Genomic DNA, 25,418 nt, shown 5'->3' on the forward strand with positions numbered 1-25,418 from the left:
AGTACCAAATAAAGAGAAATTTAAAAACAAGGAGCAAGAAGAGTGCCTCTACGCCCATTGGCCACGTGGTGTAACTGCACTTGTAACTACCCCAAAGCCCTAGAGCAGGCTGCAGGCAGCTCTGGTCATTTGCATTCCGTCACGGCGCTGGGCACAGGGATATAGCGCCACCCGCTGGCACTACACTTCCATGCCCTCAAGCGGCCTAATGAATGAAAACACGCCGGAAGACCGCGCGCCGGGCGCTGGAATGTAGTCACGGGCACCGTTGACCAATCAGAGAAGGCCTTGGCGCTCCCTTGGCCCGCCCTCAGGTCGTGTCCTCCGCCAATGAGCGACGGCCGCCCGGTCCGGCCCGCGCGCGCGGTTGTTTGCGCGTGGGGCTGCCAATAAAGTTCTTGGCAGCTTTGAATTTTTTTTTTTTTAAAGCGCCCGCTGCGGTCACGGCGCAGGCCCCGCCCCACCACTTCCGGTCCCGCCGCCGGGAGCCGGTGCGGCCGTGAGGGCAATCGCGTCTTGCTGCCGCCGCTGGTCGGGCATGGTGTTGGGTGCCGGCCCGCCTCGCCTGACTCGCGGTGCTCAGGTAAGCCGGTCGCGCGCGCTGAGCGGCGGCCGCGGCTCCTCTCTCCGGGCGCTGGGCGGGGGCCGTGAGGTCGGCGGCTGACGGGAAGCGCCGGGTGGGCAGCGAGCGAGCCCCCGTGGCTCTGAGGGCCGGGCCGAGGCGGACCCCGTGCCGCCGGCGGCAAGGTCACGGCGCGGGCCCGCTGGGAGCCCCGGGCCACGGCGGGGAGGCCGCTGCCCCGGGCGGGCGGCGAACGCGGCCCGCCACCGCGGCGGCGCGAAGGAGGGGCGGCCGGTCCCGCCTGGTCCGGGTCGGTCCCTCACCCGGTGTCGCGGCGTGCTGGCTCGGGTGTGGCCCTCTCCCCGACGGGCTCGGTTTCCTCCTCCTCGGGTGGGCACTGGATCCGCCCCTCGGCGCTGCCGGTGGGTCGGAGTGGCCGGAGAAGGCTTCGTGGAGCGGAGCTTGGCCTTAGGTAGAAGCCGGCTTTCCCTGAGTCCCTGACAGGGCTAGGTGGTGAAGGGAAGAGGGCATCCATCCCAAGACCTGGTTGCTATGAGATTGTCCCGAGGTCCCAGACATGAGCAGGCTGCCGCTGACATGAGCGAGGCGGCTGGTGGGCCTGGTGCCCAGGCGTCCTAGCTGGAGGGGCAGGAGCTCGGCAGTGGGAGCCGGAGAAACGTTGGGAATGAAGAGAGCTCATAGCGATGGGGGAAGCTTCAGGAACCCCACCTGGGCGGAACTACCCGGCATTCGATACCGGAAATCAAAGATGGGCTTCGGAGGCGGTCAGTCTGGAAACCTGGTAGTAGGCAAGAGACCCCTGGGCACTGTCATGCAGTACGGCACCGGGGTGTGGACACTTTTATGTCCTCATCTGTTTCCTTGGGCTTGGGAGGTTAAATAAGTATCCCTAGTGACCTGTAGTTCTGACTTGAGTGCTTGGATTGGGACTTGGATTGGAATGGTTTGTGAGGAGTTAGCCTCACCTTGAGCTGACTGGTCCTGCGCAGGTGACACGGGCCTGATTTCACCATGGCACATAGGAATGCTGAGTAAACAGGACTTGATGAGACTGGTAAACAACTAGCTGGAATCTTCTTTGGTGGATGGCCTAAAAGTCGGTCCCACCCAGAGGAGGAACTAACTGGGCCAATTACAACTTGTGGAATTTAGAGGCTGAGCATGCTTTTCAGAATAGCTGATGTGTTCCCAAAATACTGCCTTAGTCACAGAGTGATTTTCGAGAAATGGGAAGTTCGGGTTAAAGTCAGGTTTTCCATAGGTGGGACGTGTTGAGAATTCTGAGGCAGCTGCAGGTGGTCTGCTAGCCTTTGGATAGTTTGAGTAATTACTTTTGTTCCCTTTGTATAGATTTAATTTTCTGATTATGGGGCCATTTCTCGATTGACACTGGTTTGTTCCTCCTGTGGCATATGAAAGTGATACAGATGATAGAAAAATTGGTGTCTCCTCTAGTCTTTGCCTGCCTTAGAATATTAGAAGGTGCACGTTGTGTTTTCTGTAGGGACAGCATCGGTGTTTTCTACCCTGCATGGCCTTCGCAGAGCGGAACATGCCCGTCCTCAGAGAAGGCCTCAGTGTGGGTGAGGGGTAGGAGAGCATTAAGGGCAGCAGCAGTGTATGGGGAAGGCCTGACCCCTGCCAAGTCCCTGAGCAGTGCAGTGTGGAGTGGCTTGTGCCCTGGCTTCACTTTCCACAAAGCACTTCTGTGACCACTAGGGGACTGCCTCCTGACCTGTTAACCCCTGCTTTTATTTTTCACTTTTCCACAGTTGGCTTTCCTGACACCAAAGGTGAAAGTCTGATACTCCCCATGTGGAGCAGCCCATACTCCTCACTGGCCCCCAGATTGTCAGGCACCCTGATGTCCCAAGGTCTGAGCACATAGTGGTGGACTTGGACTTGGCCAAGGTGGCAAACAGTACCTCATTCCTGACAAGAAGGTTCCAGGTGCAGGCCAACGCAGGAAAGTGTTGCTGTGTTGTGCTGTTCTGGTAGCCTTTGGGCTGAAGCCTCCCTGGGGAAAGTGACTTAGCAGTAGAACCACAGCTCTATGACTGAAGTAAAATCTTGAAGATGTATGTGTTCGTACTAGGCGCATCTCTTCACGTAGATGCCCCTGAGGAGAAGGCATTTGTAGAGCAGGATGGAAGAAACAGGTGCTAGTGTGCGTTCAGATGTTTGCCAACTGTACTGAGGTATGATTGAACTGCCTATCACTTCATGATTGGTCAGTGTGTAAACCCGAAACCAGAGGAAAACTAGGTTTTTGTGGTGTTTCTTGTAGCTGAGTGTCTTAGACACCCTCCATACCTGTTCCAGGGCCCACATGGGCATTCGCCTGTGAGTGTGCATGCAGAGTGTGTGTGTGTGTGTGTGTGTGTGTGAGAGAGAGATAGGAATCTTTCCCAGATTTCAATGCTATGAGCTTATCCATACTAACATGCAATACAAGAATTGTTTGGTACGTTTAGACAAATGCTGCTTGTTTTGTTGTGTTGTTTTTCGAGATAGGGTTTCTCTGTGGCTTTGGAGGCTGTGCTGGAACTAGCTCTGTAGCCCAGGCTAGCTCCAAGTGACAGATCTCCCTGCCTCACTCAGCCTCCGTAATACTGATGTTATAGGTATGTGCCACTGTGCCCAGTGTGACCAGTCCTCAGATGGCAGGGCCATGTACAGTTTGGAAGATCATAGTCACTGTCTTGTTTTTGTGATATGTGGTACAAAATGAAATCTGACCCTCACTAGGGATACACAAAAGATGACATGAGAAACTAGGCAAAAGACCCAGGTTTGAGGTGTTTTAAAGTACCAGTGAAGAGAAGAATATCATTGTTTTCAGGGCCTTAGCCTCAAGTTTGACCTCGCAGATAAAGCTTTTTTCACCTGGAAAATTTTAGATTGAAAAATTATCAAACCAGTATTGAAAAGAAGTAATTTTAAAACAAGGAAATTATGAAAATATTGAACTGTTTTCTTCCTCTTGCTAGAGCCCCTCTCTGAGGGTGTCAAGTATGAGGAATGTCTGGTTGATGGAAGGGTGTGATAGAAACAGAAGGCAGACTTTGGTGGCAGGAATTGCTGACATCCTAATGTAAATTGTACTCTCGGTGGTAATGCCTTCACACACACAGGTCCATCAGTTAGAGCAAATAAAGCCTCTTGTAAAGAGGGAACGCTGATCGTGATGAGACTGGAGAGAGGAGTGCATGGGAAGTGCCCGTGCCTGCTGCCAACCTTTTGTTGCTCTGTTGCTGCACTCTATTGCTGCTTTAACAGTTGAAGGCTTAAGGAGTGGGGTAGTGGTTCTTTCTTTCGCCCTCTATGCAGGCAGTCAGGAGCATTACCCTCACCTGCCTTTGGATTTTGCTGTCCTTCCCAAGGAGTTTGCAGCAGGAGAACCTGAAACTCACAGGGGCTGGAAGCAGCCAGTGAAGACAGTTCAATTTAGGGCATTATAATTTGCTCTTAATGTTGGCATTGTAAATCAGTAAATGCAACAGTTACACTTCCCTCTAAGGGAGAAGGAAAGCTAAGCATCAGATGTCACTTCTTCCCTAGAGACTTATGCTCCCAGGCCACACCTGGATCACATTGCTGCAGGGACAGTTACTTCATTTGAAACAGTGGGGGTAGTGAATTCGTGCTGGTTGGGAAGCTTGGGGGTGGGTGGGGGCTCGGTTGTTATTGAATTAGCATACACTTGTGCCTAGTGAGTATGAAACTTGTGACTCCCCTAAACTTACAAAGAATCACATGGCTTATTCAAATTTGTTGTGAAGGAATTCAGTCTTGTTAATATGTGTAGAGAAAATCTAAAGTAAAAACAACAGTATATTTCTCCTGTCTAGTTATTGTCTGGAGACGTGTTCCTTACTTAACCCTACTCTTGCCTGTCTTCCAGAAGAAAGGTGGCAGTAATGCTAACACTGGCTAGCAAGCTGAAGCGGGATGATGGTCTCAAAGGATCCCGGACATCAGCATCCACATCTGACTCCACTCGGAGGGTTTCTGTGAGAGACAAGTTGCTTGTTAAAGGTAATCATCCTCCGTGGACACTGTTTTTATACCCTGTAACAAAATAAAGCTTGCCTGGAGCCTCTTTGTGGATGGAGGTAAAGTAGCCTGTTGAGTGGAAATACTTTAAAATAATTTTAACATGTGAGTATCAACCAGGCATGCCTTTAATCCCAGGTCTCTGGAGGAAAAGGCAGGTAGATCTCTGAATTCAAGACTAGAGTTACATGGAGAGACCTTGTTCCAAAAAAATAAAAATTAAATGAAATGTGGTTGATTGTCATTTATAGTGACAGGATTTATACCAGGATTGTGATAGCAAGGAGATAGGTGTTAGAACTGTGGTATCTGATGTGAGAGGAATATTCTTTGTTGGCTCCACTGCCATGTTGTGTTGTGGAAAGAATAAGTCAGGAGTTGGCAGGCCTGAGGCATGTGGGTGCCGCTGTTATTTTCCTCTGCTGTCCACTTTCCCGTGAGATGCACAGCAGTTTCCAGGCTGGAACAGGCTCATTTTCTGATTCATGCAAGATGCAGCCTAAGGAGTCCTGTGAAAAGCTGGGTATCTGTCACAGAATTATAGTGCACAGGTACACCAACACACACAAATACTATATGAATATGCATATTGTAATTTTATTATTAGAATTCACCGAATTCTTATTAAAATTGTATCCTAAGGTCATAGTCACTGTCCATGTTTGTAAAGGAAAACTATGTTTGATAAAAGGGGTTCCTTTTGTGTGTTGGTGTGTGTGTGTGGGAGGTGGTATATGTGTAGTTTGCATGTTCCTGTGTGCATGTGAGGGGCAAGGATGCACAGATGTATACTCATGGGTGTTTACATGGAGTTTACATGTGGAGGTGCAGAGGTTGAAGGCAGTGGGTTTGTGCAGGTGTAACAGTCTCTTATGAACTTCCTGTACTTAAATCTTGAATTTGCTTAAACATTGACTAGCTTATGGATGAAAGTAGAAAAACGTTTACATCATCATTCTTGCCTCTTAAGGCCAGAACAACTTAGATTGTAAGTTCCACAGGGGAGGATATGGCCTGGAGCACCTCATTTGGGTGAGCCTGATGACATTTGACTTTTCAGAACCCTCAGGGTCTGTTTGTAGAGGCATTCCAGAATCAGGAGAGCCAGGCTGAGGAGTTTGGGGGTGTAGTTGTAGTACTGCAGCAGAGTGTTTTATTGTAGGAAAGAAGTCTTGAGGTATCAGTTGAGAATAAACTGTCGCTTCTCCACATTGCCACCCACCATCATGGTTCGTAGCAGCTTTGGTATACCAAGTACTTGGGGCTAGGTCCTGATTGTATTGCTTTGGAAAAAAAAATTGTATTCTTTGTAGACAATAGGAACATCTTTCTCATGATCTAGATAGTCTGGAAAGCTAATCACTCCAAGACCCCACCTCATATTAGTAGTACCACATTGGGGATTAGGTTTTAATATGAGTTTGGAGCATCTTCAGACTATAGTAGGTATTGTGGATCAAACCATAGCAAGCACTTTAGGGGTAATTGCCAGGATGGTGCTTCATTTTCTACCCGAAGAGCTGAGATTTAGGTTAAGAAGCCTGCAATCGTTGGAGCAGGATGGCTAGACTTACATCTTAGGGGCGAGGCAGGCTCTAGGAAAATCGATTAAACACTGCAGCTCAAAGAGCAGATATGCAAGTTAACAGAAAAGAGAGTTTTGACAGAATCTGCACCCATTCTGTGTGTAGGGACTCAACTGGGAGTTTTCGGATAGCTTTAGGGACTTTGAAAGAGTCTGGGTTTAGCAAGATGGCTCAAATTGGGATGATTGCCCTAGGTCATAAAGTGGGTTCCTGTGAGATATCTTTCGTGAGTACGGACAGGGTCTAGGATTGTGTCTAAGACTTAGTACTACAGACTGTGTTCTAATGGGGGAGGCAGGAGCTTGTTTGCAGGGCAACTAAAAAACACCTTGAGAGAATACAGTGTGAAGAAAGCAAGCTGAGGGATGATCAATCACACTTGGAGGAGAATGTCTCATTATAGCCTTTGCTCTGTTCTTAGAGCTGTCACTAGGCTGGCAAAAGGCTCAGGCCTTCCTGCTCTGCTTTTAATCATGTGGGGCTGTCTTGGAAGGTGTGCAGCCTGCGGTAGCAGTCTATACAGCCATAAAATCCTAGGACAAAGGCCATGTGTCCATAGCCTCAGTGAGAGGGCATCTGGGCAATGTGTCACAGAAGACTGTCCTCTACACTAGTGTTCCAAAGAGCCAAGGGAAAGATTGTAGATACTAACAGGCCAAAAATAGGTGCTTTTATAGATGGGGGAGGGGTTCATGAGGCCCTGCCACTTACTGGTGAACTATAGTCTCGGTTCCACTCTTGCCCAGCCAGGCATCTTAGCGTGAGGGATAATGCATCTGTGTGGTTGGGCCCTCACAATCTGCCAGGGCTGCCACAATGCCCCTGTGCTAATGTGGCTCCTGAAGGGGAGAAAGGTCCCAACTCTGTTCCCACTTGTTAGTCTCCAACACAAATCTAGTGAATGAATGGGTCAGGGTTAAGGTTGTCACAGCATTTGGCAGCATATGAATCTGAGAATCTGAGTGGAGCCTAACAAGGAGTCCTGCTGATAGTCAAATAGGAGGGCACTGTCTGAGCACACACAGAATTATGTGCTCTGTTGAAGGTTAAACACCAGTGACTCTTCAGGGAACCTGGACAGCCTCCATAAGTACACCAAACAGTATAAGGGGGCAGGAGGGCCCATGGAGGCTATAGATAGGTGTTCTGCTTGTTATTTTCTGTGCTCATCTCAAAAGTAGGTGTTATACAGTCCAGGGCTACATTCTTAGCAATACTAGACATTTGTCAGAGGAAACTGTTTTGGGGGAGTTGTGGTTTGCACTTTAGAGTGATACTAGAATCACCTTTGGTGAGTAAGTTAGTTTTGTATCAGTGCTGTCTAAAGGGGCTTAGGCCCATGTCCTGGGAATGAGGGGCTCAGCTCCTATACTTGTGTTGTCTGATGTTGGAACTCAATTCTGCTAAGAACCATGTGTATCTCTGATGGGGCTAGACGTTTATCTTAGCTTAGGCTGCTATAACAAACCACTCCAGATTAGGTAACATTTCTCATAGTTCTAGAAGCTGATTTGATGTCTAAGATCAAGTCCTAGTGGTCTTCTTGGTTTATAAACAAATGGCTCTCTGCTTGTGTCCTTACCCAACAGAGAAAGAAAGGAGGTGCCTGGGGAGAATGGTCTTCTACTGAGGACACTGACCTCATGTGAGACCTCTGCCAAGACTGCCTAATGACCTCCAAGTGCCACTTTATTAGAGCATAGAGCTTCCATAGTACCTTTGGAATTCTTCCCCAGTTCCAGGCCACATGAGGAAAGTTCTTTCAATATCTCAAGGTATTAACAGGAGGGGCCCTGCCCCCTTGTAAGGCAAGTGTGTTTACATGCAGTACATTTATCAAAGATTTTGTGACCAGGTAGGGCACAAAGTAGGGCTGGGGCAGGCTGTGTGGTTCCCCATGATGGTGTGCAGGTGGGGTAGCAGATCTGGAGGACACAGCTAGAGCCCAGTGTTGTGAGGTGCCCAAAGCAAGAGTGTGTGAGGTGTGGAAGCCATTGCAGCAATTGGATTTTGTAGTCTGGCTATGATTACACTTCCAGTGGCCTCTGCTTTTATCCTTACATAGAAAGTAAAAGAATTTAATTTCTCAGAAGGAAGTTATGCAGCCACTGAGTTATGCAAGGTGCCAGGTGCCTCCCAGAAATGCTGAGCCACCTAGCAAAAGAGGTGTTACCTTGTGAAAACACTATGCAGATTTGATGGGTGTTTTATATTCTGCACTGGGTTAGACAAAGTGCCAGGCATCTTTATTGAAATCCCATGTCCCAAGGATTCGATTCCTTTGCTGGCTCTGATAGGTAGAACACAGGAGTCCTGGTATGGTCAGCAGGCTGTGTTTGGGGCTCTCCTCACCCCTCTTCCTTTCCTGGGTGAGTTAAACTGGGCATGATGAATACAAGCAAAACCTTACATTTGTTGATGTCATGTAAAATTAGAATTTTTTTAATGTGGAAATTTTATTGGAAGGGAGAGAAAAAGATAGAGATAGAGGCAGGCAAACGGCAGAAAGAGAAAATTAGAACTTTTTATTAAATTTATGTATGTATACAATGGTATTAGGATATCTTTTCACAAGCAGTGTTGTCTAAAGTAGCCTGAATGACTTGTCTTCCAGATTTGTACATTCAAATCTAAACATTTGAGGTAGTATTGGGAGGTCATTACTTTTAGGAGGTAATTCTTGGGGTGGAGTTGCTAGTAAAAGGAGATCCTAGATAGCTTCCTTGCCTCTCCTACCATTTGAACACACAGCTCTTAGTATGATGTCCTTTGGTCTGTCTACATTGTCACAAATGGCAGAATTGTCTTTGCTAATGTTACGTAGTGTTTCTTATACATCCCATGGTTTCTTTATTATTCACTATCTTGGCTATCATGAAAAATGACTGCCAGTCGACTGGGAGATGGTAGCACATTCCTTTAATCCCAGTACCTGGGAGGCAGAGGCAGGTGGATCTCTGTGAGTTTGAGGCCAGCCTGGTCTACAGAGCAAGTTCCAGGACAGCCAGGCTGTTAGACAGAGAAATGCTGACTTGGGCGGGGAGATGAGGGAGAAAAATAACTGGTGAGCATGGGAGTGTTTGTCCCTCTAAAACAGTGTTCTCAACCTTCCTAGCGCTGCGACCCTTTAATACAGTTGCTCATGTCGTGATGACCTCATCCATAAAATTATCGTGTTGCTGTTTTATAACAGAAATTTTGCTGTTGTTATGAATGATAATGTAAACACCTGATATGCACAGGTTGAGAACCACTCCTAAAAGGTATTGGTTCATTTATTTTGAGTATATCTTCAGAAGGGTTGCTAGGTCATGTAGTAGTTTCTATTTTCCCTCTATTTTTAGATTTTTGAGGGACTGGTGTTTTTCATAACTACTGATTCACAAAGGGTTCCATTTTCTCTGTATCCTTACCACAGTTGCTACTCATATCTGTAGTAATTAAACCAGAAATATGTGAGATAGCAGTCATGGTCTTGTTTTGATGCATAGTGTCTGCCATGTGTCTTTTCATAAAACTGTTGACCATTTTTCTCTTTGGAGAAATGTCTGTTTAGGTCCTCTGCCAGATTTTAATTTTTTTTTTTCTTTTCTGTTGTGTGTGCTTGACATCTTTTACACTAAACCCTCTTCAGCTACATGATTTGCAAACATTTCCTCCTAGTCTGTGCACATAGACTACACCTTTTCTGTGCTGTAGTGTTTTTAGCTTAGTACTACACTGTTCCATTTTTGCTTTTATTATTTGAGCTTTAAAAAAAATTACAAAAAAAAAATTATCATTGCTAAAGCCAGGTTGGAGAATTTACTTCACCACCACCCTTGGTGGTTTTACAACTTATGTTTAAGCCTTTTAATCATTTTGATATTTTGTGTAAGGACATCTCCCCTGGAGGCCCTCCCTCATTTACCAATTTGCCTTGATGCTTTTGCCCATTACTGGACTGTATGTGTTAATAAGTTTTCTCTAGCTTCCTCCTGTTGTTCTGTTGGCCTGTTTTTATGCCCATAATAATTGTTTTGATTATTATATGTGTGTAATATAATTTGAAGTCAGAAAGAATGGTTTTAGCTTTGTTGTTCATCCTCAAGATTCTGTGGGTCTATGGTTCTAGAGGTTCTGTGAAGAATGCCACTGAAATTGTGATGGGGATTGCACAGTGTCTGTGAACTTCATTGGGTGGTAGGCCCCATTTGTTTGGTCTTTGGTTTCTGTCCACATTATTTTACAGTTTGAGAGTATAGATCTTTCATCTTTATAATTGAATTTAGTCCTGAATAATATTTTTAGTAAATGGAATTGCTTTCTCGGTTTCTTTGTCTTTTTGTACAGTGTTGGAGATTGAACCTAGGGCCTCCCATTTCCTTAGTGACCTCAAGCCCTCAGGTTTTCTTTCTTTCCTCCTTTTCCTCTCCTTCTCTCTTGTTTTTATGTACCTTTTTATTTTTTAAAGACAGGGTATGGTTCTAGAACTACTGGGTGGCTTTGAACTTCTAGAGAGCTTGTATTACAGGTGTGTACTGCCACACATGACATTTTTTATTTTAAATAGTTACATTATTAATGTAGCAGATTGGTTTTTGTATATTGATCTTTTCTTTGATTTTATTTATTAGGACTTCTTTTGGGGGAGGGGAAGATTGAGACAGGCTTTCTCTGTGTAACAGAACCCTGGCTGCCTGCCTTTGCTCCCCGAGTGCTGGGATCAAAGGTGTGTGCCACCATACCCGGCATTTGATGTTTAATGTTTACTGTTGGAATCTAGGCTTTCTCTGTGTAAGATGTCTTCTGTAAACAGCTCTGATGGTTTTACTTCCTCTAGTGTTCTGTGGAATAGTGGTGAGAGTAAGCATATCTTCTATCAACCAGATGGTAGAGAGTGAGACCTTGGCTCTTTTGATAGCAAGATCCTAGAAAGGAGAGCTGTAGTTTTGACTTGTGAAAGGATGATAGGCTTAAATACCACCACTAAGTTACTGAATGTGTGAACTGAATTTTCTGAAGTACATGGGAGAGGACTGAGGTCAAGAAATGTAAGTTCAAAGGAGGTAACTTGAAGGCACATTTGAGAAGAGACATAAAATCACAGTTTGATTAAAAAGATCTTTGCTTAGGAAGAGTCTTTTTTTTTTTCTTTTAAGCACTCTAGTCACTGCTTACCTATAGGCAGTTGCTGTGTTGATGTGACGTGACTTTCATTCTTTTATTAAAGTGATGAGTATTTTGTTTATTTGGGTTTTTTGCTGCATTTATTCGTTGGTACTCTGCATGTCACCTTGAGTATATGAAAACTAAATGACTTAAAATATTAATTTTATACTAGGTTTCAATTCATCGAGCTTAATTACTTCTGTAATCCTAGAAGAAATTACTATTTTAAAACTGATAATATAAAGATTGCTACTAATCACAGTCTTTTTATTTTTACAGAGGTTGCAGAACTTGAAGCTAATTTACCCTGTAAGTATAGCGCACTGGTCATGTTAGTACTATATAGTGATGACATGAAAACTTGAATAGCAAATAGCTTTGAATAGCAAAAAAACCTATTTTGTCTTTGTTGGAAATAAGTTTTAATTTTGTGCAAGAAGAATTTTTTGCAATGTCTAATAAAATTAGGTCCTAGCAGATCTCTTGAGTTCGAGGCCAGACAGGTTAACACAGTGAGTATCAGGATGGCTGTGGCTATGTAGACAGATCCTGTCTCAACAACAAAGAGGTTCTTTAGTCCTGAATAACACATGTAGAATTCTGTCTCAGTGTAATGGAAGCATGTTTGGTCAGTTGCCTTCTGTTTTTCCTCCTCCTCCCTGAGTGGAAAGGAGTGTGAGTTCACAGCCCTACTTTAGGGGGTATGCTCTCATGTGGTTCAGAAGGTGTTTACTGGTAATTTGTTTTTGTGTTTGAGGAAAGGCAGCTTCATTGCTTTTCACCCATGGATAGATCCCTTGCTTGGTCTTTCCTGCCAGCTCATGGACCTGACTGTGTAGTCATTCAGAAGTGTGCTTGGATAACGTATGTCAGATTCTTTTTTTTCTATCACTAATCTTCCTCCAAATTTTTACATTTCAAATATCTGTGAAAGTCTGAAAGGTTTAACCATATTATTATTATTATTTTGTTGTTGTTAAAACTTTTAGTTTGTTTAAAAGTATGCATCTAAGGATGCCTCCTGATACAGGTAACATGCTGTGTATGGGTTTTCTGTTGTTGTGAATATTACAGAGGACTTGGGTTTTGATGTGGAATCCCATCGATATTTCTTGAAGAGGCTTTATTCCCACCAACACATAAAGTTGGTGGCCTGCAATCCTTGGGTGGTTGTGAAATTAATTTGTGAGCGCAGAGCTAAATTGCTTGTTAAAGGGTTTTTGTTTTATTTTTAAGACAGGCCTCGTTGTATAGCCCTGGATAGTCTGGTACTTATGTAGATCAGGCTGGTCTCAAATCAGAGCTCTGCTTGTCTCTGCCTCCTGGGATCAAAGGTATTCACAACCTGGCCAGGCTGAACAATCACTTTTGATGTCTAACATTTGTGTGGGGGAAGAGTGGGTTATGATAGAAAATATATTCTATGGGCCTCAGCCAAAACATCTTGAAATTTTGTGGATTGACTTCAAAGTTACTTTCATTCAGAACTGAAGGTATTGTCTGGGAATTTTATTAAAATGTTAATTTTGAAGCTGATGGATGGCTCAGTAGCAAGTAATAGAGTACTAGCATTTGTAATGCCCTGGTTTCAATCTCAGATGTGGGGGTGGGAGGCGTAATTCTACCTATTAAGGGAAAAGCAAAAGGGTATGCTTTAACACGCCTTTAATTCTGTCACTCAGGACGCAGAGGCAGGTGGATCTCTGAGTTTCAGGACAGCCAGTGCTACACAAAGAAAAACCCTGTCTCAAACAAAACAAAACAAAAGCTTAGGAAAGTAAATGTGCATGAGCGTTTTAGACAAGCAGGATGGCAGCGGCCTAGAGCCAGATGTTAAGCTTATTTGCTTGTCTCGCTGCCTGTGTGTTAGGACACATTCATTCCAATAGTAAAAGTACCACACGATGGGTTGTTTTGTTTGTTTGTTTGTAGTCCAGTCAGTCTTTCCACTGTCTGTGACTCACACATGTATGTTCAAAGTGTCTTTACATTAGAGAATACAGAAAGTGTCCACTTAGAAATAGCTAGTGTGTTTGTGAATCTTGGAGGATCTGGAAAAGATATGGTCTGTTTTCCATGCCGTAGCTAAGATAGCAGATTGTACACATTATTTGACATTGTGCTTTTTACTCTTTCTTTCTCTTTTCCTCTTGTTTTCTACAAATCTGCCACTCATCATCCTGAAGAAGAAACAAGCCACCACAGACCAATTCTTCCCTGTCTCTTTAAAAGCTTTTCTAAAATATTTACAGATCCATAAGTATAGCTTTGTATGTGGCATTGTGATTAGTAACTGCAGAATGACCTCAGAGCTCTGTATGTACAAGTGCATAGCGGCTTCTCTGGAAATGCTTAAGCCCTGTTGTATATAAAGAAGACTAATTCTAGTGTTTTAAGTGCTTCACTTACTCTCTTGGTGTGTGTGTGTGTGTGTGTGTGTGTGTTTTTAATTTTTCTTGAGCTTTAAACTTTGTTATTTGATTATGGTAGATTAATTAATTTTTAAAACTTGTTTTGCTCGTTTATGTATTTTTGGAAGGCTACTCTATTTCAGAGATTGCACATTTAATCCCTGATTAAAAGAAAAAGGGTGCCAGGTACTAAAAACAAATGGGTAACACCAATCTCAAATAATGATTGAAGTATTTACTAAGCCTTCATTTTTTTCTTACCTGTATTTCAAAGGATGCTGTTTCTATTTTCAAAATAAGGTCGAGATAAAACAGTTCAAGATAGTGTAGACAGGATTCTCTGGAAAGGAGTCCAGGAACATAGGAAATAATTAAAAGAGTTAACATGGGAATATATAAAAATTAGAAAGAGAACAGTCACCATTGAGAAGAGACAGTCTATAGAATAGATAGAAAAGTCTTTGCCAGGGGCTCATGAGATGGCTCAGAAGGTAGAGAGAACCAACTCTATAAAGTAAGTTGTCTGCCCACTTCCACATTTGTGCCATGGTGTGTGCACCCCCATACATCATGTGTATATACACACAGTAAGCAACAAAAACTCAGATCAATCAATAAATGGGCTAGTGAATTTTAGACAATTCTCAAAAAAGAAATACAAATGCCCAGTAAATTCTTGAAAACCTGTTTAGCAGCATCTTTGGCCATCAGTGAACTACAAATTAAAACAGTTCAGGGATATAACCCAATTTTAATGGGTGTCATCAAGAAAAAAAAATGACAAGACATGCTACGGAGAATGTGGGAAAAGATGGTCCTTACTCACTCTAGATGATCATTGTAGAAATCAATATGGAAGTTCTTCCAAAAATAAAGGAGAGAGAGAACTTTGATATAACCCAGTTATACCACTCTTAGGGATATACTCAAAGGATTCTGTAAGTCAACATACCGAAAAGTTAACTTGTACAAATGCATTTATAGCTACGTTATTCATAAGAGCCAGGAAGTAGAAGTCGAGTAAAGAAAATGTATATACACATAATATAATTTTATGTAGATGTAAAGAGAAACGAAATCATGGCATTTGCAGGAAAATGAATGTAGTTGGAAATCTTTATGGTAAGAGAAATGAATGTGGCTCATAAGCTCCATTTTTTTTTCTCATATCAAAAATTAGATGTAAAATTATGCTTGTCTGTGTATCTGGGGGGGGGGCTCTCAAAACTAGGAAGGGGGATCATAAGATGGAAAGAGACCAATAGATAAAAAATAAGGTAATACATTCCATGGAAAAGGAAAAGGAAGCTGGAAATAACAGGAAGAAAGGAAACCAGTTTGATGGGAATGGAGGGAAGGTTGGTGGGGAAGGAGAATAATTAAGGGTCATGAGTCAAAGATGCATGAAGATGCCATGATGAAACCCAATACTTTGTTAATCTAAAAAATAATAATAATTTTGAAAAGGTAAAGTAATGAAACTTGTTTTCAGTATATATATAGTTCAAAATTATTTTTGCAGAAAGTCAACCTATTGCTTTGATTCTCTTTATTTTTTAAAGATGTATTTTAGTTTTTTAAAGGTTCATTTTTATTTTATATGCATTGGTGTCTCACCTGTCTGTGTGAGAGTATCAGAGCCCCTGGAACTGGAGTTACAAATAGTTGTAAACTGCCATATGGGTGCTGGGAATTGAACCCGGGTTCCCTGGAAGAGAGCAATCAGAGCTCTTAATTGCTGAGCCATCTCTCCAGCCTGAGACTCTTTATTTCTAAAGTAAAGAATATGGTACTGTATTTCTGAAACTGCTTCTTATCCTGTAGACTGAGGGCTTTCTCCCCACTGTAAAAAAGAAAATCCATCTCACCCTTAAATTGTTCTGTGTTTTATCTCATTGTTTTGTGTATGACATGCTTATTAAATACCAAAGTGAATAGACTCAGACTAGGCACTGGACTCCTCTGAACCTTCTTGTCATCTGTCCAAATCAATAACATTGAACTAGATGATCTTTAAGTTATTTCTCACTATATTTGAATCCTGTTTTTGTTGAAAATTTTATCAGTGTAGAACTGAACAAGTGGGGCTTTTGTAAGCAATAACCTTAGTAGGTACACTAAGGAATTTATACTTGTATCTTCTGAGTTACATGAGCATAGGGAAATTTCCTGAGTATTCTTTACAGATCTGTAAGGTCTTTCATAAGTGATAGCTGTCCTGTGTCCTTTGTGAAAGAGATTTCCCCCCCCCCCCCTCCAATGTTATGGTAAATTCTGGGTGGCAGCTGGGCGTTGGTGGAGCAAGCCTTTAATCCCAGTTATCGGGAGGCAGAGGCAGGTGGATCTCTGTGAGTTGGAGTCCAGCCTGGTCTACAGAGCTAGTTCCAGGACAGGCTCCAAAGCGATACAGAGAAACAAACAAAAAATTTTTGGGTGGTGCTAACTGTAACTGTAATGCCTTCCCTTTCTAACTTCTGATGATGGACATGCATGTCTGTGAATCTCCTTAGCACAGAGTAAATTGGACAGGAGTTTGACCTGGTTCTTTCCTAGTTTTTTCTTGTTTAGTTACCCTTTACCCACATATGAATGTCTTTGAGAGATAGTTTCTTTCAGAATAAATAGCACAGTTCTCTAATTAAAAGATTCTTCAATGACCATATAAAAGTTACAGTAAATGTCTTGATTTGGAATTAACCTAAAATGGCAAAAACAACAGCAAAACTACTTGCTTTGTGAATCAGCAACCACTGGTTTCTGTGTGTTCAAAGATTAGCTCAGAGTGCGGACAGCTGCTCACTCCAGACCTTCTTAATGGCTATTTCTTTTGCAGGTACGTGTAAAGTACATTTTCCTGATCCAAACAAGCTTCATTGCTTTCAGCTGACTGTAAGCCCAGGTAATAAATGTTCCTGCATACTTCAGTGTTCATGTATTTTTCAAACAGCACATGTAAAGGTCTGCCCAAATCTGTCTTTCTCTGGATAGTGTCTCAAAGTTAACACTTAGTAAGATCTCCCATGCCCTATGATGTTAAGGCCTATATCTTGCAGCCACATAGCAAATGAGTGTGATGACTCCGTAAAAGCCAGACAGCTAATGCTGACTGTAGCCTACTGTTGAATGTGGGTTTTGATAATACTCCAGAAGAGCCTGACCTGGGTGAAGTTGCTTTAGCTGCTCAGCTGCAGCCTCCATCTACAGATTGGGGGTCAAATAGGACAACATCAAGATTAAATGATACACACTACTTGGGCCCAGGTTCTAGCAAACAGATTACCAACTGTCCCCCTTAGGACTGATTATGAATGCCCAGTCTCCAGGGCAGCAGCTATCTCCTTGGTCAGACTTTCCCAGTGAAGATGTTAGAACAGGAATTGCTGATCACCAACCCCTGTTGGCCTCCAGTAGCCAACCATCGGTAGCCAGTTCGTGCTACTTCCATTAGGTGGTGTAGGAAGAGTAAGGGAATCAATTCTCAGGGCTTCTGCAAGGAAACCAGCCCATAGTTGAAGGAGGCACTGGGATGGGAACCGAATCAGCTGTGTTCCCTCTGCACTTGCTGTGTGAAGAAGTGAAAGTGTTAGAGTGTCCAGAGGGCATTATTCAGATGACGCCATAGCACGGGATTATGATGCAGAGAAAAGGAGAGGGATGGTTTGTCTTCAGTCATGCTAACAGAATAATGTGATACTGGTTAAGGCTGGAGTGGTCTGACCTTTGAGATTTTTGAATAGGTGTCCAGAGCTGTTCTGGGGCAATCAGTCTACAAATGTTTCTGGCATCATTTGACAACTATAAAGTTCATATTGTTACTTGAGCTGAGTTGCACAGAAAAAGAAGGAAACAAAGGATGAAAAGTTGTTGCAGAAAAGGAGGATGTTGTCTTATTTAGGAGAGTTGGGGAAAGGGGTGAGGAACTGAAAATGAGTCATGAATTAAAATTGAGAGGTACAGAATTTTGGTATGTGATAATGAGTCCATGAATAAACCATGGCCTTGTCTCTTAGGAGAGTGTTTATAAGTATCCTGTTTAGAATGTTTTTGGTAATTTATAATTCCATTTACATCCAGCTGCAGTGGTGCATGCTTATAATACTAGCACTTAAGAGGCTGAGGCAGGAAGTTCACAAGTTCAAGGCCAGTTTGGGCCTACCAAGCAAATCCCTATCTTGAACCTATGTGACCATTTTACAGAGTACTCTGGGACATTGTAACTGGTGTGATACAAGTTGCTTATGTCATATTTAGATGTGGGGTGCTTTGCATGTCTGGTATCTTTGAGTGGGTGAGATGAAATCCCTGCCTGTTCTAAACCATGAGTGTTCCATGTTAAGGGGTACTGAACACAAGGATGCCTTCTCTTATCCCAGAGTCAACATGAAGAATGTTGTTTACTAAGTACTGGGACTTGTGTATTGTAGTGGGCTGGGTTGTCAGTCCAGTGGCTCCTCTAGTACACCTCTTCAGTCTTTGGCTGCTTACAGACCCCTGTTTTTCCAGACTGGTAATGTCATACGGTTGTGTTACTGTGATTTCCTTTGAGTGCTTCTTCCCTCCTCTCCCTGTTTTGCCTGTTTATGAGGGCTTTAGCCCTCCTGACTTGTTGTTGTAGACTTTAGACTGTCAGGTCCATAAACTTGATAGTGATTTGGTTCTCTTATTTTTGCTCTTGTTTAAGACAGAGTTTGCATGTAGCTCAGGCTGGCCAGGGACTTAGTATATAGTTTGGGCAGGTCTCAAATTCAAGACTTGCTACCTCAGCCTCCTGGGTGTTAAGGTTGTAGACATGAGCCACCATTCTCTTACGTTTTGTTTGTTTATTTGAGACAGTATCTCACTATGTAACTCTGGGCTGTCCTCTACCTCCCAAGTGCTAGGATTAAATGTGTACAGCATAACAAGCCACTTAATTTTTACTTTTTAAATCAGTTTTATTTTACTGAGGAGTAAAATGTGCTGACCTGAGTTGCATGACTTAGAGTTCCAAACTCTTTGTTGTGTCATCTTCACAATCCTAACAAAGATGAGAAGTGCTGCCTGAAGTCCCCTCTGCCTCCCTCCCACCCCTCCGCCGGTCCTTTCTGATTTTCTTACCACAATTGAATTTTATTTGTGTGAAAGCTTTTTTTAAAAAGCCATATATTTCCCCCATCATTTTTCTTCCTTCCTTCCTTCCTTCCTTCCTTCCTTCCTTTCTTTCTTTCTATTTTTTTATTTTATTTTATTTTATTTATTTATTTTTTTTGAGATAAGGTTTCTCTGTGTAACAGCCCTAGCTGACCTTAAACTCAGAGATCTGCCTGCCTCGAGTGCTGAGATTAAAGATGTGTGCTTCCAGCGCCTGGCTTTTCCCTTCATTTCTGAGTGGATTTCTAAGTCATATGAGAGATGTGCCTTCCACTTGAATTGTAGGGTCTTATTGAGGCGGACATTGTTTGGAATGATGGTTTATCCTACTTAATGTCTAGGATATGTGGTGATGATGCACAACCTTATACATGTGATTTACTGTGATATGTCACAGTTTCAGATGTGAGATTTAGAGTCTCATTCATACTTTCATCCTGGCTCTTTATAGTGTTTTCTAATTTCACTGTGAGGTTAACCACTGTGAAAAAAAGGGTAAATTTTAAGAACAGATTTCCTCCCCCTTGGTGACTCTTCCAAATAACCCTAAATGACACATGGTAGTTCCCTTCTGTGTGTACTGGAAATGTGGTGTAAGCTGTCTGCCAGCAGTGTCTTCTGACTGTGAGGAAACACTCATGCTCTTTTCTTTGCTCCTTGCAAGAACTCTGTTGGTGTGATGTTTGCTTGTGATGGTACTCCCTGGACCACTGTCACCTGGTGGCATCTGCTTCATGCTGATGTCTCCCCTTCCCTAACACATAGTTCCCAGCCTCATTCTCTCTGAGAATTCTCAGGCCATTCAGTACCATTGTTATAAATAGCTTCCAAGCTGAGCTGAGTTGTGGCTCAGTAATAAGAATGCTTGCCTAGCATTCATGAGGACATTTTGGTGGTCATCAGAAAAATATAAATGTAAAAAATATAAAAATATACAGTGAGGGCCAGTGAAATAGCTCATTAGGTAAAGGCACTTGCTGACAACATGAATTCAATCCCTGGAGTTCAGATTGTGGAAGGAAACTCATATAAGTTGACCTGACTTCGCATTCACATCGCTATGTGCTTATGGGCATACTAATATTAAACCCACAACACATTTAAATGATGTTTTGGGAAATTTAAAAATTAACCAGCATTCTGCTTTTCAGGTCCATGTGTATCTTTATGAAGCGTAGGTTTCCCCTGTTTTTCAATAATCATGTTTAGCTCTAAACCCTCACTGCTCTCTTCTCCATTTCTCCTTCTATGTCTTGCTGCCATCCAGAACCCTCTCTAAAATGTATCCCCTCCTTCTTGCTATTACTGTGTTCATCCTACACTGAACAACTTATTTGTCCTCTTTTCCATCAGAATGCAAGCTTCCAAAAGGCAGACGTCATCCCTTATGTCCCCAGTGCTTAGAGCAGTGCCTGGCATGAGGTAGACACTTACCAAGTCTTGTTGGAGGAACTTGCAATTTAATATGTACAGATTTTTATGCTATTAAACATGAGATAACATTTCATGTACAGTGACCTTTGGTAATGAAGATGGCTACTATTAGCATTTTCCCCAGATATTTGTGAATGAATATTTACTTGGGGGTTTGGGGATAGGGTTTCTCTGTGTAGCCTTGGCCATCTGAAACTCACTCTGTAGACCTGGCTGGCCTTGAACTCAAGAGATCCACCTGCTTCTTTCTGCCTGCTGGGATCACCACCTGGCCTTGTAAATGAATACATTAATTTAAGCCAGAAGCAGAAGTTCATTCAGTACTAGTCTTTGTCATTTGTCTTTATAGCTGTAATTACTTTGTTCATATAAATAAGTTGATTGACATGTTGTAGTTACATCTTTTTGTCTTTGTACTTCAAAGTTGTCTGTTTTCTATTACTGTGATGAAACATCACGACCAAGGCAGTTTGTAAGAAGAAGGTGTTATTTGAGCTATGGTTCCAGAGGGATAAGAGTCCCTCCATCACATCAGGGAGGCCTGGAAGCAGGTAGGCATGGTGGCAGAAACAGCCGAGAGCTCAAATCTTAAAAAGCAAGCAGGAAGCAGAGAGAGTGAACTGGGAATGATGCAAGGCTTTGAAACCTCTAAGCCCACCCCAGTGATGTACTTCCTCTAGCCAGGCCACATTTCCTAACCCCCCCCCCCCAAACAATACCACCAACCAGGGGACAAGTATTAAAATGATTTTGACTATGGGGGACATCTCACTCAAACTACTACATTCTGTGGCCTCAGGGCAAGACCCCAACCCAATCAAGCTTCCAACTTGTGAAAGGAAAAACCTAAGTAATTTTCTGCTCCTAGAAAAGAACAACCAAGTTAGTGTCTGAACTTGGCAGTGATGTCCATGTGGTGTTGGCTTTAGAGTCATAAAGGGTACAGGAACATTTAAAAGGATTGTGGAGTCATCCTCCATGATTTCAGAGAGCTGCTGAGGCCAGGTTTGTGGCATGCAGTGCCCTGCATGGAGACCCTAATAAGCCATTGCATGAAGCTATGAAAATGCAATGAGTTGCATTGGTGACCCCAACATGTTGAAGATGACAGAGCCCTGGGATTCCTGCCAAGAACTGCTGCTTATAGAGATTGGAATTAGCTCAGAAAGAGGTAGGCGGCAAACCCATCTAAGCCCTCCCTCTAACATCAGCTGTGGAGCTACAGGATTTGGGGTTTGCCCTGCTGGATTTCAGTCTTGCTTTGGTCTGGTATTAAGGCCAGACTCCTCCCTTTTAGAAGGGAAATATATCTTCTCTGCCACTGTATGTTGGAAGTATGTAATTTGTTTTTTGTTTTTTAATAAGGGGCTTACAATGAAGAGCCTGCCTTGAGTCTCAGAAGAGGCTCTTGAAGTTGGACTAGCATTATGATATGACCATGAACCTATGGAATGTGGGAGTGGAGTGTGGTGATTTGATTGAGAATACCCTGTACAGGCTGTCATTGTAATTTGAGGTCCCCAGTCCTTAGCCCTCTGAAACCATAAGGTCAAATAGACTCCACTGTCCACTTCCAAGTGTCTCCTGAGAGCTTGTCACTTTGGATTTTGTGGCTCTTGTTGGGTAGAGAGCATAGAGTGAGGCACTAGGTTTGAGACAGTCCCTGGTGACTGCTTATGGCACACTGCTTCTTATAAGGGAAGCAATGCATTCTCTCACAGTAGCTTAAGGTTGGAGTTGTTGTCTTTTTTGCTTTTGTTTTCTTTTCTTTTCCCAAAATAGGGTTTCCTCTGTGTTGTCCTAGAACTCACTCTGTAGACTAGGCTGACCTTGAATTCGCCAAGATCCTCTTACCTCTCTGCCTAGGGAGTGCTGTGATTAAAGGCATGTGCCACCACTGCCCGCCATTTTGTTTGTTTGTTTCCTTTTGTGTTGTGTTTTATTTAAGGCTTGCCTTGGCTGGTCTTTTACTATGAAGCCAAGGGTGGTGAACTTCTGATCACCCTTTGAGTAGTGGGATTATAGGTCATCCAGCTTGAGACTGAATTTTCTAAAGGAAACTTTAATCTTCTCTGTGTAGAGTCTGAACCCTGGGCAGTAACTGGGATAATGGTATATCCAGTGACACTGCCTTGAAGAGCCACTGGGGAGATGAGGCTCCTGCTGCTTCTTCCAGCCCTCTGGACTTGTTTATTAGAGAGAGAGAGAGATTGTGAAGGTTGTGAAATGTGAGGAGCAAAGTAGAGCTGCTGCTGTGACCTCTGGCCCTTGAGAGTACATAAGTAATTCATTCTGGGGTAAAGCAAGTGTGGAAGTTAGTTCTGTCCAAGTGTTAGTGTCCTTAGAGACTTTCTTCTCCAGAGTTAGTCATCATCTGTGTGATTCCTTGAAGGCAAGAGGTAACAGGTTGCAATGCTCCAGTAGAAGGAAGGGTTAAATCCTCTAACTGTAACAATGGGCAGGGAGCCAGGAACTATATTTCAGGATTCAGTCCCACTTGCCAAGAAGTAAACTGTGTTTAGCTTCAGCAATTGTGGCTAGTGGTATGAGCTGGCACACTGTGCTGGGCCATGGTACACTGTACAGTGTAGTTAGTTTTCAGCCTGTTGACTCCAGAGGAGAGGAGGCCCCTCCCTGGGCTGTGTGGGCTGTGGAGCCAGGTGTAGGAGGGAAGTCAGAGGGGTCTCATCAAATGTGGTCATCTTAAATCTGGGGCAGATCTGAACTTGGACCTTCTGCAGTGTAATCCACTCCTTGGCTGCATCGTATGGTGTGAATCGGTAGTAAAGTGAAGTGGGTCAGCTGTGAATAGAAAGTGCTGACTAAGAAGCAGATGATTTTCCTAAGAGTTCATTAAAAAGGAAAAAAAAAGGTAGGTCGTGGTTACTTAAGACATTCTAATTGTTAAATAAAAACTTTACTGGGGCAGAAAGAGCATGATGGAAGAGGAAACACATTAAAAACACTAGCATTTTTGTAACTGGTAGACAACGAAATCAGAATAATTATAATCAATGAAATTCCTGTGTATATGTTTCTCTTATTGGTTGATGAATAAAACATTGTTTGGCCAGTAGAGGCAGGACTAGGAGACAAGAATTCTGAGAAAGGTAGGCAAAGAGATGCCATATAGACCACAAAGGAGTAACAAGTCCGGGCATTCTCCGGTAAGCCAAGACCACATGGAAATGCATAGATTAACAGAAATGGGTTAATACTTAAGAGAGAGCTAGCAAGTAAGAAGCCCTAGCCATCAGCCAACAGTTTTATAACTAATATATTATTCGTGTGTTTATTTGGGGCAAAGTGGCTCTGGGCTAGGTGGGACCGAAACTCAAGCAACACCTGCTAGAGAAAAAAGGGGTTTGCTGCTGCACAGCCTTGTACTGGATCACTGTGGGATAATTTAGAGTGGGCTATGTGATCTGTAGTGAAATAGCCTAACATAAAGAGTCTGTACCATGGTGATTGAAGTCCTATTACAAGAGAACAAGGTCAGCCAAACCTTTGGTTCCCGTGGATGTACTGTAGTGTACATAAGGATGCCACTACATGAAAAGTCCTTGTATTTGGAGCTAAATTTAGCAATAATTGTCTTCCCAAGACTTTTGTTACTATTCACAAATCCAGGTATATTTATAAAAGGTAAATGACCTAACAGAGACATGTTTAAAAAGAGGAATGCTTTAGTTTGCTCACCATTTTAGCAGTCCATTAAGTAGGGAGGGCACGGCAGATCTCACATCATGTCAAACAGGAAAAAGAGCAGTGCAGGAAAAGGTCAGGGCAAAAAGCAACACCAAAGTCTCACGCATAGTGTCTCTACTCCAGCCAGATCCCGCTTCCTAGTCCCTCCCCGAAATGAATGAGTCTTTAGGTCTGAGTCCTCATCATTTGTTTCTGGAAAGGATTACAGACACTCCTAAAGCTGGGCCTTACTATCTCCTAGGCTGTTTTAAACTCTGAAAATTACATCACATTAATGTATCAGACAGGAAAGAGATTAGTTAAGCAGCCAATTGACTGAACTTGATTGTTACTAAGGCATTCGATAAGTTTGGTTGTGAAAAACATTTTAAAATCACCACGCCAGAGACTGAATCCATGAAGTAGAACATCTTAGAAATGGAAACCTAGCCAGGTGTGGTGGCCAAGTTGTGAGTTTGAGGACAGTGTGGTCTGCAGAGTGAGTTTAGCACAGCCATGGCTATATACAGAAACCCTCTCTTAATACACATGTGTGCACACACACATACACATAGCAAAGGGATCAACAGTTGGGTGGTGCAGAGTTCTTGCTTCTCTTCTCGAGGGTCATGCACTGCTACTTTGGGTTCATACTTTTTTTTTTTTAAACTGCAGCTGTGAGCAGTGAAACACAAATCGCAAAACTCAACAAACCCACATGGAGTTAATTGGGAAGGGAAGGAGTTAAAAGGGAGGGAAGGGGTAGGTGTTGGCCAATGTGGAACAGGGATAGAAGGAGCAAACAGGTGGGAGGCCCTCGCTTAAAAGGGAAAGTTTGCATATGATTACAAAGTCCTTATGAAGCCACTTAATGCATGAGGCAGCCACAGCAGAGGGCCCTTTGAGCTGTCTTAAGTATCTGCCTGAATGCTGGTGAGTGTACCTTGCCAAGTGCCAGGGTCAGCTTAATATCTGAATCCTTATACATACTGCATGTAACTTCAGTTCTTAAGACCTTCTGTGGGTACCCACACAAACATGCACATTAACTAAAATATTAACAAAGGCAAATCTAGGAGCGTTTTTACATCAGTGGCCCCAAAATAGTCCTCTTTCTATCAAGAACTGGACACCCATTCTTTGGGAAGAAGTAGAAAGAACCAGTAATCCAAGCTGTTTCAGCCATGCTAACATATAACAAGGACTGTGAAATAAAGGACAAAGAGTGCCATAGTATGAATGCTAAGATCTAGTTTTAACTGTTGGATAACATAGTGCTGGCCTCAAAGTTGGCTTTTTGTTTGTTTGCTTGTTTAGTTTAGTTTTGTGTGTACATGTGCCATGGTTCTTGGGAGGAGGTCAGAGGACAGCTTGTAGGAC

General features: G+C 43.1%; 1 protein-coding gene across 5 annotated transcripts in view; it reads left to right on the forward strand.

Moving 5' to 3' along the window:
- The first annotated feature begins 322 nt into the window (after positions 1 to 322).
- Ube2f (ubiquitin conjugating enzyme E2 F (putative)) overlaps positions 323 to 25,418 on the forward strand; it is a 41,106-nt gene continuing 16,010 nt past the window's right edge. The window contains exons 1-4 of one of the 5 annotated variants that reach the window (XM_051190786.1): positions 323 to 583; positions 4,491 to 4,621; positions 11,656 to 11,685; positions 16,621 to 16,686. In XM_051190786.1, the coding sequence (XP_051046743.1) occupies positions 4,504 to 4,621; positions 11,656 to 11,685; positions 16,621 to 16,686 (214 nt within the window). In that variant the 5' untranslated portion in view covers positions 323 to 583; positions 4,491 to 4,503. Of the gene's footprint in view, positions 584 to 4,487; positions 4,622 to 11,655; positions 11,686 to 16,620; positions 16,687 to 25,418 lie in introns of all 5 variants that reach the window. The other 4 variants (XM_051190785.1, XM_051190789.1, XM_051190787.1 and 1 more) reach the window with 4 other exon arrangements.

The sequence above is a fragment of the Phodopus roborovskii genome, unplaced genomic scaffold, assembly GCF_943737965.1.
Source record: "Phodopus roborovskii unplaced genomic scaffold, PHOROB, whole genome shotgun sequence".
NCBI classification, from domain to species: domain Eukaryota; kingdom Metazoa; phylum Chordata; class Mammalia; order Rodentia; family Cricetidae; genus Phodopus; species Phodopus roborovskii.